The sequence below is a fragment of the Prunus dulcis genome, chromosome 5, assembly GCF_902201215.1.
Source record: "Prunus dulcis chromosome 5, ALMONDv2, whole genome shotgun sequence".
NCBI lineage: Eukaryota > Viridiplantae > Streptophyta > Magnoliopsida > Rosales > Rosaceae > Prunus > Prunus dulcis.
In genome coordinates this window covers 8750638-8769494 of record NC_047654.1, presented here as the reverse complement: position 1 = coordinate 8769494, position 18857 = coordinate 8750638, and the positions used below count along the sequence as shown (strand labels likewise).

Genomic DNA, 18857 nt, shown 5'->3' with positions numbered 1-18857 from the left:
AATTTCAAACCATAACAATTATTGAATTTGGAAATTGGTACAAATAAAAGGAAATAAATAAGCTTTCAATTTGAAAATTAAAATATGAAATGATCAAGTGGTCAAATTTGAAAGAAAAAAAAACCGAATATATTCTTTTTTTAATATATAGGAGCAGGGAGTATATTCAAACCATACGGCACTAATTACACCAAGCTTTAATTACTTTTTTTTAAATAAGAAAAAAACTGACCCATTAAATCCTTGGAATCTATACAAAATTGAAACACAATTAATTAGCATTGAATTGCAGCTAATTTCTTAAACAAATCAAGTTAAAAATTTAATCAAGGGTATTATAGGAGTTTAAAAAAATATAACATTTAACACATTAAGCTTATTTAGGAAACTTGATGAGTTGGATCCTAGTCATCGGGTTTTTCTTATAAAAATCGGGTTTTATTTATAGGAAAATAAAACGATAGGTTGTAGGTAAGAAAATATTAATTTGAAGGAGAAGAATCAAATTTACAAAATAAAGAAACTTGGTGTGTTGGTAATGGTTAAGATGATGAACTAATATGTTGTTAATATTGATGGGTTTTTATGATAAATATATATTGATGAATTTGAGCAAATTATGGTATGAACTCTTTCAAGCTATGAAATTATAAACCAACATTGAAACATTACTATTTTTCATATCAAAATTGTAATAACCCAAAACAAAATATCTAAAAAGAAATAAAATATCTAAAAAGTAGGATTAATATCTTCTGGCAAAAAGACAATTTTGCATTCACATACTTTAATAGAGAAAAAGTTGACTTTTTGATCGAGAAAGAATTTGGGAATTCCGCTTGCGCCGTTGCGTAGAGCACGGCGAAACGAGTCCGTAGACACGGAGTAGACCTAAATCGGAATTGTAACGAAAGAGTTATGGTCAAAATAGTCTCAGTGGCATAACCGTAAATATTTCAAAGTTGCATCTATAAAACCCAGCAGCTCCCTCTCTCTGCGCGAAAAACGGGCAGCCGCCTTCTAGAGATTGCTGGCGCCGCCTCCTTCCAGAGATTGCTGGCGCCGCCTCCGAGCACCAATGGCCGCGGGACCGGTGGCTTTGGAACCGCCATCGAGTCCCCTACCTTTTCCGACCGACCTCCACCCTTGGGCGGCCCGGAGCTGGTCGGAAAGTCATGATTTCCGACGGATGTTCACCCGAGTTTCACCGATCTTCCAGCTCGATTTTCTCCTTCGTTTCTCCACCAAATCATTCGAGTGAGGCACCAGAGGTCCAGTTGACCCGCAGGAGGGACCTTCGAAGGGTCCAATTAGCTCGGACCATCTGTGAGTGGACTTTCTTTTATAAATGATTTTATCTAAATGAGTTATATAAATGATTTATATAACTGAGTTTACTTAATGATTTTATCGTGATTTTATATAAATAAGTTTTATAAATGAGTTTATCTGAATAAGTTTTGTTATGTTTTCGAGCATGATTAGTACAGAAATAATTCCATAGTTTTGTGCTGCTTACTTACACATGCTAAAGAGTTATAGAAAACAGAGTTTGAGGTTTATGGCAGATGAAATAGCAGCACAATTTGAGATTTCAGTTATTAATCAGATTTTTCTAAAGGAATTTATTTTAAAACCACCTAGTACCCATTTTCTTTGGTGATTACCTAGAGTTGGACCGATGTCTATGGACATCCAGTCCGATTTCAGTTTACGTCACTGTACTTGACTTTGCCTCACGAGTTTCGGGGACGCTCGGACTGTGAGTGCCAGAATTTGCGGCTCGGCAGACTTGGTGTCCTGAGACCTGCCAGGATTGCGGTCGGCTGACTCTGTGTCCCCGAGACCTGCCAAGATTGCGGATCAGGCTGACTACGGTCCCCTGCATCCTGCCAGAGCGACTCGAGCTGACTTGGTGTCATCGAGGAATCTGCCGGCGGATCAGGCTGATCATAGTCCCCTGATTTCGCCAGTTTGCGGCTCGGGTAGACTGCGTGGCGCCCGAAACCTCCCAGGAGAATTGACGGATATGACAGGGGTACAAATAGGTGGTATTTTCAAAGGATTTTGAGTTTTCTCTTATTTAATTATGACTTTCAGTTATTTTATACCAGCTTCTCTGATTTCTCAGGCATTGATATCTTTATATTTGATCAGTTATGCAAGTATATTCATCAGCATACTTATTCATGCTTATTGAATTTCTTATATTGGAATATAGTTAAATTATCGATTTATATCCTTAGCTATTTCAAAACGGGGGTTATTATGTTCTAACTTGTTTCTAAGAACTGTATTTTTGTCCACTCACAATTTTAAACTTGTTTTTCGCCCCCAGGCCATAGATGAGCGCAAGCACCCACCACCGGGCCATCCCTAGCTTCCGCGCCACCAAATAAGGTAAAGTTTTGCGGAAAAATCCCTGAAACTTTGTGAACATTAGAAAATGCTATGATATCTAGTTTTAGTGGAAAACTGGAATTGAGACCTGTAATTTGAGATATTCTGGCAGTTGGTGTGGATTTATTTGATTGTTTGACAGGTGGAAAAATTTGGGTTTGGTCAAAATACAGGGGAGACTCTGCCGAATTTTCGGCAGAAGTCTAAGGGAAAATTAGAAAAAAAGAATTTGAAACAAGAAGGGTAAAAAGGTCCTTTGTGCCCGACATTCGCCAGGTGTCGGACACGCACAGGACTTGGCTCGAATTCCAAAGTGGAAATTGGGTCGGGTCTTGTCAAAAATACTAGATTCCGAGCCTCTGCATTTAGCATATGTGCATTTACACGTATTTAAAGGGATGTTAACCATTAAATTGATCTAATGAATTTTAACAAGTCCACATCTCAGCATCTCTTTTACACCTTATATGTATCTAATACCTTTGAAATAAAATATTAAAAATACAAAATAATAGTCTCAGCCCCCAACTCAGCCCCAACCCGGCCTAACCCTAAACCACTCTCACCGGTTGCTGCTATCCACCATGGCCACCACCTCTCTCTACGCCATCTATAGTCCTATTGTAGTATCTAACATGGAATTATTGTCTAAACAGCAATTGAAAATCCTAGAGGTGCCTACCAACTATAGGACCTAGTGAAGGTGTGTTTGAGAGAGAAGAAAAGAGAGTGAGAGGTAGCGGCAATTGGTGGGTAGTATAAGCGCTGGGTTGGGGAGGAAGGTGGTTGATGTTTGATGGGAGTTTTTAATTTTTTAATTTTAAAGATATATATAGCAAAAGATAGAGAATGGTGAAACATTTAAAATACCAGAAAATGCCTTTAGTTAATGCAAACATTAAAAATTGAAATTATTAATTAAATGAGGATAATATGGTAAATTCACAATTTTTCATATTAAAAAAATTAAAATTAAAAGAAAAATAAGATAATAGATCTTTTTTTTTATGGAACATAACTACCCATTATCTTTTTAAATTCTAAAATAAATTTAAAATTTTCTTTAAAAAAAGCCTCTTGTAAGCGCGGAAACGCATGCAAAGAGGCTAGTATAATAAGGTGCAAATGGTGAGTTTTGGTATAATACAATTATGATGATGTGGACTTATTAAAATTCATTAGATCAATCTAATTGTTAACATCCCTTTAAATGCGTGTAAATGCACGAATGCTAAATGTAGAGGCTCGGGATCCCAAAATAACTTAGTCGGACCTTTTTTTTTTTTTTTATGGAGAAAAAGTTTTTGTAATAAATCCCTAACTATAGCTTATTGAATATTATTTTTTAAAATATAAATAATAGTTTAAATTATAGAAGATGAGAGTTTCTCATACACATACTACTAAAATACTATGAAAGTTTGAATTTAAAACTACTAATTTAGCGTGCAAGTCAAGGCACTTTTTTATATTAAGCTAGACGGACGGTGTAGCTCATTGAATGTCTAGTGTGGCCATTTGTTCAATAAAGAGATCACGAGGGACTTTCAAATAATAATACACGTGTGCAGTGTCTTTATTTGTTCGATATAATTATTTAACAACTTTTAATTTTTTTTAAAAGCCTGTTTTATTTATAAGTTTGTTTATATTGTGTTGAATAATAAAAACGTGGTACGACAGCGGGTCACTTATCTGCACACCCACGTGCTCTGATGCCTAGTCCAACTACTATGGGGACGGCCCCACCCGATAATTAATCCCTTTTTACTCATCCAACGGTGGATTATTGGCCATGACCCAAGGAGGACGTACAAATTGGCACAAAGTCTCTGTCCCGCGGTTGCAAAGCCAAGTAAATCACATCATGATATTCCCACGAATAAGGAACTAGTTTATTTGGAATTTAAAAATAACTAAAAAAATTTAAAACAAAGAATTCATATCGAATTCCTAAACTTCCAAGATTATATAAAACTTTACAAACTACCTGAAAAAGAAAAATTAGAGAACCAAATGGAAAGTTGGGTCTAATCATGACCTAGCATTGCCAAAGTATCTGGTACAAAGTTTGCTTCCCGATAAACTTGCCGAAATTGAAGAACTAGATATCTTGATAAAGAGAAAAGTATACTCCAAAAGATGATGGGAGAGGAACAAAATCTTCTAATAATTTTGAGAATTAGGTAATAAGGCAAATGAGTTTGTCACAAAATTTTATTATATTTTACTGTTATTGGGGCAAAAACTAATTTAAAAATAAATAAAAGAGAAAGTTGAAATTGGCAAATCCCTCTTCTTTCTTGCACATTATAAATTTACAAAAGTCAAATTTGGTTGTCTAACCAAACACTTGTGTTTATTGCACAAAAATCGCAGTAGGCCACGCGCAAAAGATATTATTATATTTAGTACGTGGACAACCAACAAGATCAACGGCGGAGACCCATTCAGATTTAATAATGTAAATTAATCACAACTTTGTGGGGACCACCATACCATGTATGATGTATTTGATTGGAATTTAGGATTATTAATTTATAATTACACAAATCGCCCAAAAGAGTTTACTTGTGCAAAGAGTGCATGTTGTTGCGGGGAATCACAATCCGACGGTCCAGGGAATCCAGAGGGGTGGTTGAGACTTGAGAGTGTCTCTGTCCACGGTCAGAGGTGTCAGGCACAAAGAGTTTGGCTGGCCACATGTGAGTCAATGAAAAAATCAAATAAATCTTCACACACAAAATCAAAAAACACTAAGGGACACAAGGGTAATTTTGTCCACCAAACCCTTCCTACAATGTAACGAATACTAGAGGTTGATAGCATGATTGGTGACGTGGAAGTCCAGGTGTCCAATGGGACGAGTTGGTGACATGGAAGTCCAGGTGTACAATAAGTCTAGTTGGCACAAATACTAAACAAACAAAATGATGTAATCGTAACGGGTATGGCATGGTACAGGCTAAACCTAAGCTATATAGACAATGTACCGCTGGTTAAAAAGTTATTAGCATTACTCTTTCAGGTCCGATGTCTACATTATTGTCCTTGATTTGCATTGTCTCCTTATATCTTACACACACTCTAGTTTTCCATAAACCATAAAACCAACTTAAAAGAGGGAGAAGAATTTCCATGCACTTGAGATGTCAGCGACTAGCGGTATTTCAAGCCAATCAGACACTACATGTTTTTTAACTTTCTCACATAGCAGCGCATGATTAATTTAGCATGGCATTCCAAGTACTGTACATAGATGTTTTTCTGAAAAAGGAAGAGGAAAATAGAGGGGGGCAACTTAATGGGCTCAAAGTTGGGTGTGATCACGTAGGTGTGTGAAGTAGTTGCCTAATTTTTTAAAGACAAACTTCAATATGGTTTTCAATTTGTGAAAGAAGGGATTTATTAATCAAAGGAAAGAAGACAGGTTATTTTCATAAACAAATAGAGAATAAAACTATGAAAAAGTCATTACTTGATGCACTATTGGAGCTTATTCATTCATTGCAAGAGTTGCAACAGAACATAGATGTAATTAGTTGGTTTGAAGCCTGAAAACATGAGAATATTTTGTGCTAACCATTTTAACTTAAGACGTACTTACATCATTATTTTCAATATTTGACACATATTTATACGCATAATTATAGTTAACTCTTTACTTTGTATTTGTGAAACCATAATTATACCCACAAATACATATCAAGTTTTTTTAAAAATTATAATCATACGCTTTAGGTTAAAGTAATGAGCAAATATGTATTACAAACACACGACACTACATGTCACCCATTGGTATTTAATGTGCTTTTAAGGAGTCTCCATTTGGTTGAGGCTAGGTCATGACATTGACAACTAGCAATGGCTATTTTTATAATATTAACAATGTTGGAACATTTCTTCCCATTATTCTCAACTTTGGCTATATTTAGAAGTTACAGTTGTCTTTAAAAAACCAAAGAAAAAATGTTGAAATTGAAAATAAGTTGGAAGAAAGTTACAAAAGATTGGTGATAGTCTAGCAGCCTTCCTGGCAGGACACTTGACTTCATTGGCAGAGGTAAATACTCTAAATTGTTGGAGTTACTCTTTACAGCTCGTCTCAATTTGTTAAAAATAAAATAATAAAAAATTTGTAACTCAAGTGCTTGATCAGATTCCTAGCCAAGTTAATGCTATCTTTGATGATGATTTATTAAGAGTTTCTAAAACTCGTACGGTCTTTATCATTTAATTTTTATGTGTTTAGGGGTTAATCCCCCTTTTTATTTTTAAAAAAGTGATTATCTGCATATGAGTTACTTTGTATTTTTTTAAAAAGAAAAAAGAAAAAAAAGCCTTTTTGGGTGAGAAATGATTTGAGGTGGCCTTGTAAATTAACAAAATAAAAAACCAGCGTGGGATGCCGTTTGTCATCGTGACATAGGGGCAAGGGGAGTAAATTTAACGAAAGTTGGCGGTCAAAGATAGAAGGCGCCCTCCATCTCATCAAATGTGCACGAAGCTCACGAAGTCTGCATTTTGGCAACTCTGAAGAGAGAGAGCGAGAGAGCGAGAGAGCGAGAGAGCGAGGTCTCTTCCCTATATATACCCAGCGAAGCCTCCCAAACGTAAAGCACCTCCACTCCTCCACACATCTCTCTCTCCCTCTTTCTGAGAATTCCTTGGATTCTGTGCGAGACTCCCATTTCTCGCTCTCGTTCTCTTCCTAAGCTCAGCTTGACCAACAGCTAGAGACAGGGGAAGGCATTTTGGGATCTCCCAGATATTTTGGTGAGGGATTGCATTTGAAGTGACTCGCGAGGAAGAAGAAGAAGAAGAAGCACCGGAGAAAGAAATGGCCAAGAACGTTGGAATTCTCGCCGCCGATATCTACTTCCCTCCTACCTGTATTCAGCAGGTGACGATCCCTCGCGCACACTATATTTTCGTTTTTCTTTTCAATTTTTATTTTTTCAAAATTTTCAATTTATATATATATATATATTTTATTTGTGGAATTTCTGTTTTCGTTGCTTGGAGAAGTGAGAAAATGAGGAAATGGAAATAAAAAATCGTTTCGGATTTGTTTTTCGCTTGTTTTTGTTGATCAGGAAAAAAGAAAGAGAGAGAAAAGAGCTCAGCTGGTTAAGTAGTTGTTTTATTTTTTTTGAAAAAAAGAAAAAACGATTCTGAACTACTAGAAAATTTGATGATCTTCTTAGAGTTAATTTCAAAGTATTCTGGACCCGTTTTTCTTTTTCTGTTAACGTGTGAAGTATTATCATTAGACATTTTGATCTGGAATTGGAGGACAAAAATTACACTGTGTTTAAATTCTTCTTTTCATTTAAGAACTTAACTGTATGTTGATGATCTGCATAATGTTTCTTAGCTTTGTTTGTTGTTCAAAGTTTGACTTATAGGCAGTGTGACTATACATTTGTGTGCTCTGATTGGAAACAGAGGCTACTTTGTAGACTATCTAATTCTACTAATTTCTGAACCAAAGGAAAAAATATATACTAATGAATTTTCTCATGCACTAACCAACAAAGAAAAGGAAAAGGGCTAGATATGTCCATGCTTTTTCTGGAAAAAAAAGATATAAACTTCAAGTGAGAGATTTTTCTTTCTGGGTTTGAATTTCCAGAAAGTATTTGAACATGTATCTCAGTTGCCAACATACGCAAACACAAGGAGCAGTTGGGTGTTAGAAGCTTATCTTGCTCCAAGCTACAATTCCCTGCAGTGTTCAATATATGTGCATCATGAAGTCTTGTAAACCAAACTAGTTAGATTTCCATTAACTAATCAACTTTTTCATTCTTTATGAAAAATAGGAAGCCTTGGAGGCTCACGATGGTGCAAGCAAAGGAAAGTACACTATCGGACTTGGACAAGATTGCATGGCATTTTGTTCAGAGGTGGAAGATGTCATCTCCATGAGGTACTAGTTCTACATCCGATCATCAATATTTTTGTAACTTAACACATTGTATTACTCCCCTCATTGCCATTTCATTTAGTATTAATTAGAAGGTTTTAAGAGCATACCGATACGAAAAGTGTTTGACTTCAACCATGGAAAGCTGATGATTCAAAATGAAAATCTGCATTAACAATGGGAACCTTCTAACCCAGTTTGGACATGATGATCATAATTGCTGTCAATTCCTTTCCAGGGAGCATCTTGTTGAGACTCTATACTCATTAACTTTTGGTTTGAATTTTCAGTTTGACAGTGGTTACCTCCCTTCTTGAGAAATATGGGATTGATCCAAAACAAATTGGTCGGCTGGAAGTAGGCAGCGAAACTGTCATAGACAAAAGCAAATCTATTAAGACCTTCCTGATGACAGTTTTTGAGGTATTGTCCTTGTGATTTTAGATACATTTTGTCTTGATTCTGTTTTTCTGTGGATGGAGTATGATGAGTGAAAAGTTAAATATGTTAGAGGACTAGAATGTCAGATGAGGTACAAGTGATAAACATTATTCGAACAGTTAATGTTGGCTCAAAATATGTCAACCCTTTTAGTATATGGAAACTGAGATATGTTATGAGGCAAAAATTGGTTTTATCAAGTGGTGAAAGGCATAGTTGGCCAAAACAACTTATAACTAGCTTGGGTTGTTTTTGGCTCCTGGTTCAAATTGCAATGCTTGTTTTTCACCACCTTTTAGGTTTACCTGTATGTTCTGTCATTATTCTGCTTTCAATAAGAGTTTTGTTTGGTATGCTATTTTATGCCTTATCTTGAGCTGATGTCCATGAAATTTTTTGTCACGTTCTTTCTCATGTTAAACATGCAGAAACATGGAAATACTGACATTGAAGGTGTCGACTCAACTAATGCATGCTATGGGGGTACTGCAGCTTTATTCAACTGTGTGAATTGGGTGGAGAGTAGCTCGTGGGATGGACGCTATGGGCTTGTCGTGTGCACTGACAGTGCGGTATGAACATTTACATTACCTTGGGCTAATGTCAATAACAGCAAATACTTCTGAATCAAGGATGCAATTCTGTTTTCTTAATTTTGATAGTCAAACTCATGTTGTATGTGCAAAACAAATCAAGATACTGATTCACTTCAACATCAGAGTTAGACAGCCATTTATGTCAGTTTTTATTCTATTTATCTTATTGGAGGTGTTATCTATCAGGTCTATGCAGAAGGACCGGCCCGACCAACTGGTGGAGCAGCTGCTATTGCTTTGCTGATTGGACCTGATGCTCCTATTGCTTTTGAAAGCAAAATTAGGGGAAGTCATATGGCTCACGTCTATGATTTTTACAAACCCGACCTTGCTAGTGAATATCCGGTAATCCTTGCTAGTATTTTTGACATATACATGAGTCATATGTTGCTTTTTATTTTCTTTTTCCTGATTGTTTCTTAGGATCCAAATTGAGTTAGGGCTAGCGATATTTAAATTTGAGTGATGCCTTACTTTTCTTTCTTATCACTGTATAATCATAAAATTTTCATATTTGCAGGTTGTTGATGGAAAACTTTCTCAAACATGTTATCTGAAGGCTCTCGATTCTTGCTACAAGGAATTATGTAAAAAGTGAGTTCCTATTAAATACTGAATTGATTCTAATTTGTTTCATTGTGTTTTCTATTATTTGTCCCTATGCAATTGTCTAATTGTTTTCTTGCCTTCTATAGGTATGAGAAATTGGAAGGCAAACAATTTTCTCTGGCTGATGCTGAGTATTTCGTATTTCATTCTCCTTATAACAAGGTATAGTTTCTTAGGACTTCAGATATTGCAACTGATCCCTCTTTCTGGTTTACAATTGAAATCTTGAATGTTTACTTTTCCATTAAAATAACAATTTTTTCTTTGACTTATTGCAGCTTGTACAAAAAAGCTTTGCTCGTTTGGTATTCAATGACTCCGTGAGGAATGCCAGGTTTCTTGTTTTTCCTTGATCTCTTTAAAAATCACAATGCCTTACTTCTGGAAATTTATTCTTAATATATGTTTGCTTGGTGATTTATTTCATTTCCTTCCATACACAGCTCCATTGATGAGGCCGCTAAAGAAAAGCTGGCCCCATTTGCGAGCCTCCCTGGTGATGAGAGCTACCAAAGCCGGGATCTTGAAAAGGTATAGTTAAAACCTTCTTATAGAGCTACCAAACTAACTGCTAGCATAGTTTTTAAATTCTTGCTGATGATCTTTATTTAATATATTTAAATACAGGTATCCCAGCAAGTTGCAAAGCCCCTATATGACGCTAAGGTGCAACCAACAACTTTGGTACCAAAGCAAGTTGGGAACATGTACACTGCATCTCTTTATGCGGCATTTGTATCGCTCCTCCATAATAAGCACAGCTCATTGGTAAGTGCCCTAAATTTCTTATCCAAAAGGCTCGACTTCTTCACCTGAAAATATATGGTCTCATAAATTGTATTTGATAACAGGATGGCAAGCGGGTGATACTCTTCTCTTATGGAAGTGGCTCAACTGCTACTATGTTCTCGTTGCGCCTCAATGCCGGTCAACATCCCTTTAGCTTGGAGAACATTGCAGCAGTGTTGAATGTTGGAGAAAAGTTGAAGTCAAGACATGAGGTACTTGTTTCTTCATCCCTTTTCCTTAAGCATAGTTTCATGACATATCATTCAGAGACGAACAAACTTGCTTGCTCTCAAATAAATGCTTGCCTCCTTAAATCATAATCCGGATTTACAATGTGATTCCAATAAATTATACAACTTGCTACTTTGGTTCTGAAATTGCTATATTAAAATTTAAAATCCTTGGGAACACGGAGATCATTTTTCCGTTGCCCTGAACCTTTAGCTTGCTTCATCACCTTGCCTGGGTATAAGTGGTAATATCGTAGTGGAGGTAAAATCAGGGTTGAAGAGAGATGCATATCATGATGATGCAATGCATAATACCTCTGGGGCTTCACGCAAATTCATCACATGATAGACTCTGGGATGCAATTTATTTATTCTACATGTGTCTTTGATGCAGTTCCCTCCCGAGAAGTTTGTTGAAGTTATGAAGATCATGGAGCATAGGTATGGAGGCAAAGACTTTGTGACAAACCAGGACATTAGCCTTCTACTTCCAGGCACATACTATCTTACTGAAGTTGACTCTAAGTACCGTAGATTCTACGCCAAGAAGGAAGGAGGCAGTACTGCCGCCATCACCTCCAATGAGAATGGTGTGGTTGCCAACGGTCACTGATGAACATATCCAAGTCTGTAAATGCCAAGAAGTAGGCATTTATGTTATTAGATGTCAGTTGTAACTCGTAAAGCAGAACATCTTACATCTCCGGCTTCCATTAAGTTTGTACGTTAAAAGCAAATAGTTTGTTTCGCAGCAAGTGTTGACAGGTTAAAATTGTTATTATTATTATTTTTTCTTTTTGATAATAAATTGTTCAATAAAAATTAGTTTCGCGATTGTTAAAAACCAAGAAAGTGTTGTGAGCAAACTGAGCATCATCATCCCCCATCACCCATGATGATCAGATTGTACCAGAGTCAAAGTAATTGACATAAGCCCATCTCTGAAATGGGAGAGGGCTGACACCGAGTCTGATGAAAAGTCCACTGTTTCATAATGATTACGAGTTATGGTCTAGGGTTGAGAGTTTTGAGAGTCTTGATATACATACATACAACCAGCTTACCTAGAGCGATGCTGGAGTCAGTTGTCTATGTGTGAGAGGGTCGGCTATGGGTTGGCTCTTAGTTGTTGATGCATGTTAATGTATTGTTGTCTATGTGTGAGAGGGTCGGCTATGAGTCGGCTCTTAGCTGTTGATGCATGTTAATGTATTGTGGTAGAAAAGTTTTTATGTAACAGTGATGGGATATATCTTGTGACAGGTAAACTCACTCACGTGTGAACAACTGACGCTAATGAAATTCTCAACTTTTGAGGAGTCGATTTTGTGAAGCTAAAGGGCTTTCTACTAGAGCACCTTACTTTTTGCGGATTGTGTTTGTAACTTGTGAGAACGGAAGGGTATGGGACAAGACAAATATGATGAGGCCAGTCAAAGCCGTGGCAGTGTGGTCAAATATCACTGTGTCTAAAGCTTACAAAATGACATTTTAATGTCAATAGACTGCTAGAGCCCAAGGTTGGGATGGTGACGCTGAGAAGGGAACCAACCACACGAATATTCCCTGGAATCTGGATAATTGGATTGCATAATTGAGATTTGTGCACAATTAGCTTATGAATATGCTCCATTCTGGGAAAATTATGAATTTATGATGGCGTTGTGAGCTGCTAAAACGGGTAAGAAATGTAATTAGCGTATTAATCACCGAAAACAATGTTAACTAGGTGTGGGGGATAAAAAGAGAGCTCATCAACTTTACTCCTTGCCGGCAAGTCAACACGGTCACTCAAACAGATTTAACGGTCAATAAATAAAATCCCACTTTTGGCTCTACCCATTCGACCGCTACTCCATCTTGCCAAAGAATAGGTCTAACATATTTTGTGACTCAAATAACATATTTAAGTTGGAGTTGGTAATGCTGACATGGTATACACGAGTTGGAATTTAAATTATAGTTTTTATAAATAATAAAAAATATGGAGTGATTTATTTTCCGATAAGTATCGTATCTCTAAATTATTATGCGCCAATTAACTTTTAATTTACTGATATTTATCGTTCTAATGTTTAGAGAAGTTGGTTTATCGTTTTGACATTTAGAGAAGCTGGTTTATGATTTCTAATGTTAAAAGGATGTCTTAGTTGGAGTTCAACTTTCCATTGATGAATAATAATAAAAATATTTAATTGTGTTCGTTTTTATTATTTTGTTGAAATTAATTATGTTCCTTCTAACATTGGTTTGGCTCAAAAGGAAAATTTTAAAAAGGCAAGGAGGACTTTAGGCTTTGTATTTGGGTGATGGAGAACAGTAAATGGGGCGATGCGGCCAAATTGCCAAGTGCCAACCGATCACCACTGAAATCCACTGAAGCATTTTTCCAGACCTTTCTGAGTGACTCCCATCTCTTTGATCCGATTGGCTGAGGCCTCAGTGGTCCACCACCACCGATTGGAACACGTCATTAGCCGTGGCCCACCCAAATAGGTCCCTCAAACGTGGCCCCATCCTCCACCCTACGATCATCATGATCTCATTGTGCTCGTAAAATTCCAAATAGTGGGGCAGTGGGGCTCCCTTATTGTTATTTGTTATTTCATCCCCAATTCTTTTTTTTTCTTTTTTTTCCTTTTAATTTCTCTCTTTCCGTTATATTACTATATTTTCACAGTTTCATTTCTTCATGCTTCCTTCTCTCCCGTCCCGTCTATGGATTATGGAGATAAAGCCTTCGACTTTCACTTCGTCTCTCCAAAACACACGAAGCTGATCAAAACCTTAATCATTTTCCCGCAGATTCTCTCGAACGAAACGGTCCAATTCTTCTCCCCCTTCGAACCGAAAACCCATCTGCGTCACTGACTCTCTTTTCGTTTTGTTGTTTTTGGTCTCCGAAAATGACGTCGTATTTGGAGGATCAAGACGACGACGGAGGCACCTCCGATCTCAGCACCAGCACCGGCGACCCCGAAGACAACAACAACAACAACGGAAACGGGGTCGTTTCGACGCAGCCCAACTTCGGCGAGACGACGGCGTTTCAGCAGCTGAAGGAGGAGCCCATTGACTCCGACCCTCCGCCGCAGGCTCACTCCATCGGCATGGTTCCGGTGGCGATGCAAATGCCCATGTCCGTGGCTGTACCCGTTTCCAACCCGACCCGACGGGCCTCTACCAAGGACCGCCACACGAAAGTCGAGGGACGCGGGCGTAGGATCAGAATACCCGCCACGTGCGCGGCCCGGATCTTCCAGCTGACCCGGGAACTGGGTCACAAGTCCGACGGCGAAACCGTCCGGTGGCTCCTCGAACACGCCGAGCAAGCCATCATCGAGGCCACCGGCACCGGCACCGTTCCCGCCATCGCCGTCTCCGTCGGTGGGACCCTCAAGATCCCCACCACGGCCTCCACTTCGGCCGACGACAACTCCTCGCCTTCCTCCACGACCAAGAAACGAAAACGCCCCTCGAATTCCGAGTTCGTGGACGTGAAGAACGACTCCGTTTCGCAGTCGTCGGGTCTGGCTCCGGTAGGGCCCGCGGCACCACAAGGCCTGGTTCCGGTCTGGGCCGTCGGCGGCGCCGGACTGATGGTCCCAGCGAATGCGTTCTGGATGGGACCGGTGGGCTCGGGTGCGGGACCATCCGGCCCACAACCGCAGATATGGGCCCTGTCGCCGACGGTGACGCCGGTTTTCAACTTGGCTGGGGCTACCCGGCCCATATCGAGTTTTGTGGCGAATAACGGAGGAGGAGTGGAGGTTCGGGCTCCGTCGCCGGCTCTGTCAAACTCGGCGGCGAGTACGAGCACGGTGGGGCCGAGGGCGGCGAAGAGGTCGTCGACGACAATGGCGCCGAGCGTGAGCTCGTCGAGTAACAACAGTAACGGTAGCGGGAGTGGCGCGAGCAAGGCTCAGATGCTGAGAGATTTTTCTCTTGAAATTTACGACAAGCAGGAGTTGCAGTTCATGGGTCGACCCGTCGGCCCGCCAACAACTCATCAACATCAAACCCAGTGATTGCAAAACTGAACTGCCATGAGAGAGTGAGTGAGTGAAGTGAGTTTAGCAAGCTTTTTCTTAGTGTTCCGAATTTGATCAGAGCTGCTGCAAATTCAAAATAAAAAAGAATATGGAAAAACAAAAAAATTATAATTGGGTTTTTGTTCTTTTGCTCTGTCAATTTTCGTTTAATTGGTTCTGATTTCCTCTCTCAAAACTTGTATGCCTCAACCCAATCCACCATGCTCATAACTCTTTTTTTTTATAGATTAAATAATTTTTATAAAAACCAAATAATGAAATAATGCATGATAAAATTATCTTCATGCAAATAAATGGCGTTGGAGAGTGTACTAGTCTACTGGCGGAGGTGGTGGAAGCTAACTGTGTGTGAACTCTTTTTCGGGTACCTTTTGTTTCCGGGTCGGACCGTACGCACAAGTGTGAGTAAAGGTCACACGTGTTACGTGTTCGGAACTTCGGAGTAGGCAGGGAGTTCGTTCAGCCTGGCTGGCTGGGTGGGGCTGTGTTTGTGTGTGGTGTGGTCCACGTAGAAATGGTGGGCCCAAACCCGTAGTTTATCCAAACCCTCGCATCTCCCACCCTCTTCAAAACGACGACAGCAGTACTTCCCTCGTCAACGCGTTTCTGTTTCGGACGTGGAAGCCACGCTCGTTGTGGGGGCGTTGATGAGTGTGGGGGCATCAACGGGAAAGATGTGATCCCTCCCCGTGGAGGGTGGGCCATCGTTGAAGCTGTCAATGGCTGGGCGATGAGGTCGCGTGCACCGAGAGATGTGGTGGAGATTGTGGGGTCCACCTGCTAACACTTGGGGGGATTTGATGTTTGGATTGGGCCCACATTTGCACTCCCCAGTCCCCAAGTTGGGTTAGTTGCTCCGATCGAGATGGGAAGGCACAAGAAAAGATTGGGCTCCATATTCTTGTGGCCCCGCCCGCTGTACGTCTACCATGGACGGTTCTCATATCTGGTGGCCCATCTCAATATTTTATTTGTTTTTAACGTTTGATTGAAGATGAGTCTTCGCACGCACACGTGGCTTAATGCTGATCATTGATGCTTGGAGAACTCACTATTGAAAAATAATTTAAGCAAATTTAAATACATGCAAATAAATGACTGACTTGGAGAACTCACCATTAAAGTCTTATAAAACTAACAAATTGCAGAATTTATAATTTCACAACACTTAAATCATTCAAAAAGATTTTGGGCAAACTAGAAATTTCCGCCTTGGGTTTGAAGTGGTCCACAAAGTCTGCATTCGTGCTAACTTCCCACAATGACACCATTGGGCATGCCTTGCTTCTCCTGTTTCCACCTATTCTTCAATTCAATCAGTATTCACACAGAAAATAACCAGCTGAACCTCCAAATCTGAAATCCCCATTCCCCCTTTTCCCCCAAATCGTGCAACCCCCTTACCCCTTTACGAAATCCGAACTCCACTCAGAGATTCATAAACCCTAATCTTTTACTCCAGATTCTCCCGATTTCGAACTTCACCTCAGAGTTTTATAAACCCGTGATTTCTTCTCCATATTCTCCCAAAATCCGAACCCCACCTCAAATTTTCATAAGCCCTAGCCTTCTTCTCCAAATTTCCCCTTCTCACCCAAATACCCCTTTTTTTGAAACTGAATAACCCTTATCCTCCAATGTTAAGTGATTGAAAAGAAGTGGGGCCCAAACCAAGTAACGGAATGTCTCTTAATACTGATGAAACAGGTAACGAGAGACATCTTTAAAAAGTGTATGGGGTATTTTGAGACGTTTCAAAGAACATGTGGTAATATGAGAAAACTTTGAAAGCACCGGAGGCATGTACATAAATAAGCCTTTATTATTTTATTTAAAAAATAATAAATTTGATGTGCGTTATGGTATGGTATGTTGATTCAAATTCAATTACAATATAATCAATCTTGTAGAAAATGAAAAAGACAGTTTCTTCATACAATACAAGTTAAAAAATTTATCATGCCAAATCGTGGCACTCATGTGTTCACACTAATCCAAACTACTCTTTTTCATGTTAGTATGATTGATCCATATTCTAAAGGACAAAAAATTGTCTACACCCTATTCTAAAGGAGAAAAACTTGTCTATATTCATTTTATGAAACACGATGTTTCAAATATGGCTCGTATGTCACTTACATGATGTAACATTTTTGAGACATTTGTGTCGTGAAAGGGGGCAAAGTTTTCCTCCTTCAAAAGGTTGAGAAGTTGTGATGACTCCATGTCTCACATTGGATATGATCAAGATAACTTTTCTTAGATCCCTACAAATCTTCATTGTCAAATAGCTAAAGAAAAAGGAAAAGTATACAATAATCCAAGTTGCTATTCTTTATGAAAGCATCTGTATGTCATTCTTTATGACCAAGTGACAACAATCTTAACAGGACAATGCTAGTTGAAGCGTACCTTATAAATTAATGTGCTTGTTGAAGGGTACTTTGTGAGCTGCAATGCAAGGCAAATGTGCTTCCTCAAACATTGTTGTTTTAACCGTCGTTTGGCAACACTGTCAAGAACAGAACCAGCAAGAACTTGCCTGCGCTAACTGAGCTGTATGTACAAGGGGAATCTGCCGCCTATGGACATTACAATCTTCAAATGTTTTTGCTTATATAAATACCAAACTAATTGGATCTTATCAAACATATCAACTTTGTACACATTGAGTTAGTTGGCACCAAATGGCCAAGGCAATGCTGCATTTTCTTCCATATGCTTTGTTGCTTGCAGCATTTGTGGTAGCTTGCCATGGCCAAGAGAGAAAGGTACACAAATTATTTTTAATTTGAGAATTGGAACTGCATTTTTATTTATTTTCTGATGAAGTTCGTATTTATTTGTGTATAGGTTCAAATTGTGTACATGGGAGATCGGCCTCAGGGAGGCTTTTCTGTTGCCTCAACACACCATTCAATGCTACAAAGAGCACTTGCACTACTACAAAAAGTGAAAAAGATGACCAGAAAACAACGACGGTCTAAGTGAAAACCGTCGTGGTTTTTAAAAAGACGACGGTTCTAGAAACACCGTCGTGTAATACCACCTTAGACAACTAAAAATTGGAGATTCAAATGGCTGTTCAAAAACAACGACGTACCTAAATAAACAACCGATGTCTATTTGAAACAGATTTCCGCAGTGTAAAATCAAAGCCAACAAAGAACGGCAGAAGTTATGAATCGACCGACGTAGAAAGTAAAGACGACGATTTCAATAAAAGCCGCCGTTTTTGCTCATAAAATAACACGACGAGGTTTTCGTATAAGACGCCGTATAATTACAAACAAATCCACGGCTTTAAAATACAAAATATCGCCGTATTAAATTAATGTACAACGACGAAAAATATAAATATATCGACGTCATTCTCGTTTAACAAAATAATCTACGTCGGTAATTTTAAATCTACCTTAATATAAACGACGAGAAAAGCATTGACAATGTCTTCATCATATCTCCCAGCAACTACTGATTCGATTGCTCATGCTTTAGAGGCCATCTGAAGCCATTTCTATTCTTTATCGCATTCTTGAAAGCCATTTCTCATGATTGATAAAGGAAGAGGCTATCACAAATCTGACGGATCTTCTTAGTAAAGAAAATCAAGCAGAGGATCAGGCACATCTGATCTTCAGATTTCCTTGAGAAGCGAACTTTCCTTCGACAGCGAGTGGAGGCCAGGCTTGCATCTCTTTTGATGGAAAGCAAGGAGTATTCATAAGCACTAAGTGTCCTATCAGGCTTGATCAAGGAAGTGAGAAGGCTAGTTGACAAGCTTCTTCTTGGCTCAATTTCTCTTTGAGAA

General features: G+C 38.8%; 2 protein-coding genes across 2 annotated transcripts; both read left to right on the top strand.

The window, feature by feature from the left end:
• The first annotated feature begins 6883 nt into the window (after positions 1 to 6883).
• LOC117627094 (hydroxymethylglutaryl-CoA synthase) lies at positions 6884 to 11838 on the top strand. The gene is made up of 12 exons (XM_034359004.1): positions 6884 to 7303; positions 8226 to 8332; positions 8620 to 8752; positions 9199 to 9342; positions 9553 to 9711; positions 9887 to 9960; positions 10062 to 10137; positions 10254 to 10309; positions 10419 to 10506; positions 10603 to 10743; positions 10827 to 10976; positions 11389 to 11838. Exons 1-12 carry the CDS (start codon positions 7241 to 7243, stop codon positions 11605 to 11607), a joined length of 1410 nt encoding a protein of 469 aa, XP_034214895.1. The 5' UTR covers positions 6884 to 7240; the 3' UTR covers positions 11608 to 11838.
• A 1778-nt stretch (positions 11839 to 13616) lies between these two features.
• LOC117627718 (transcription factor TCP9-like) lies at positions 13617 to 15103 on the top strand. The gene has a single exon (XM_034359926.1). It carries the CDS (start codon positions 13901 to 13903, stop codon positions 15020 to 15022), a length of 1122 nt encoding a protein of 373 aa, XP_034215817.1. The 5' UTR covers positions 13617 to 13900; the 3' UTR covers positions 15023 to 15103.
• Positions 15104 to 18857: the final 3754 nt, after the last annotated feature.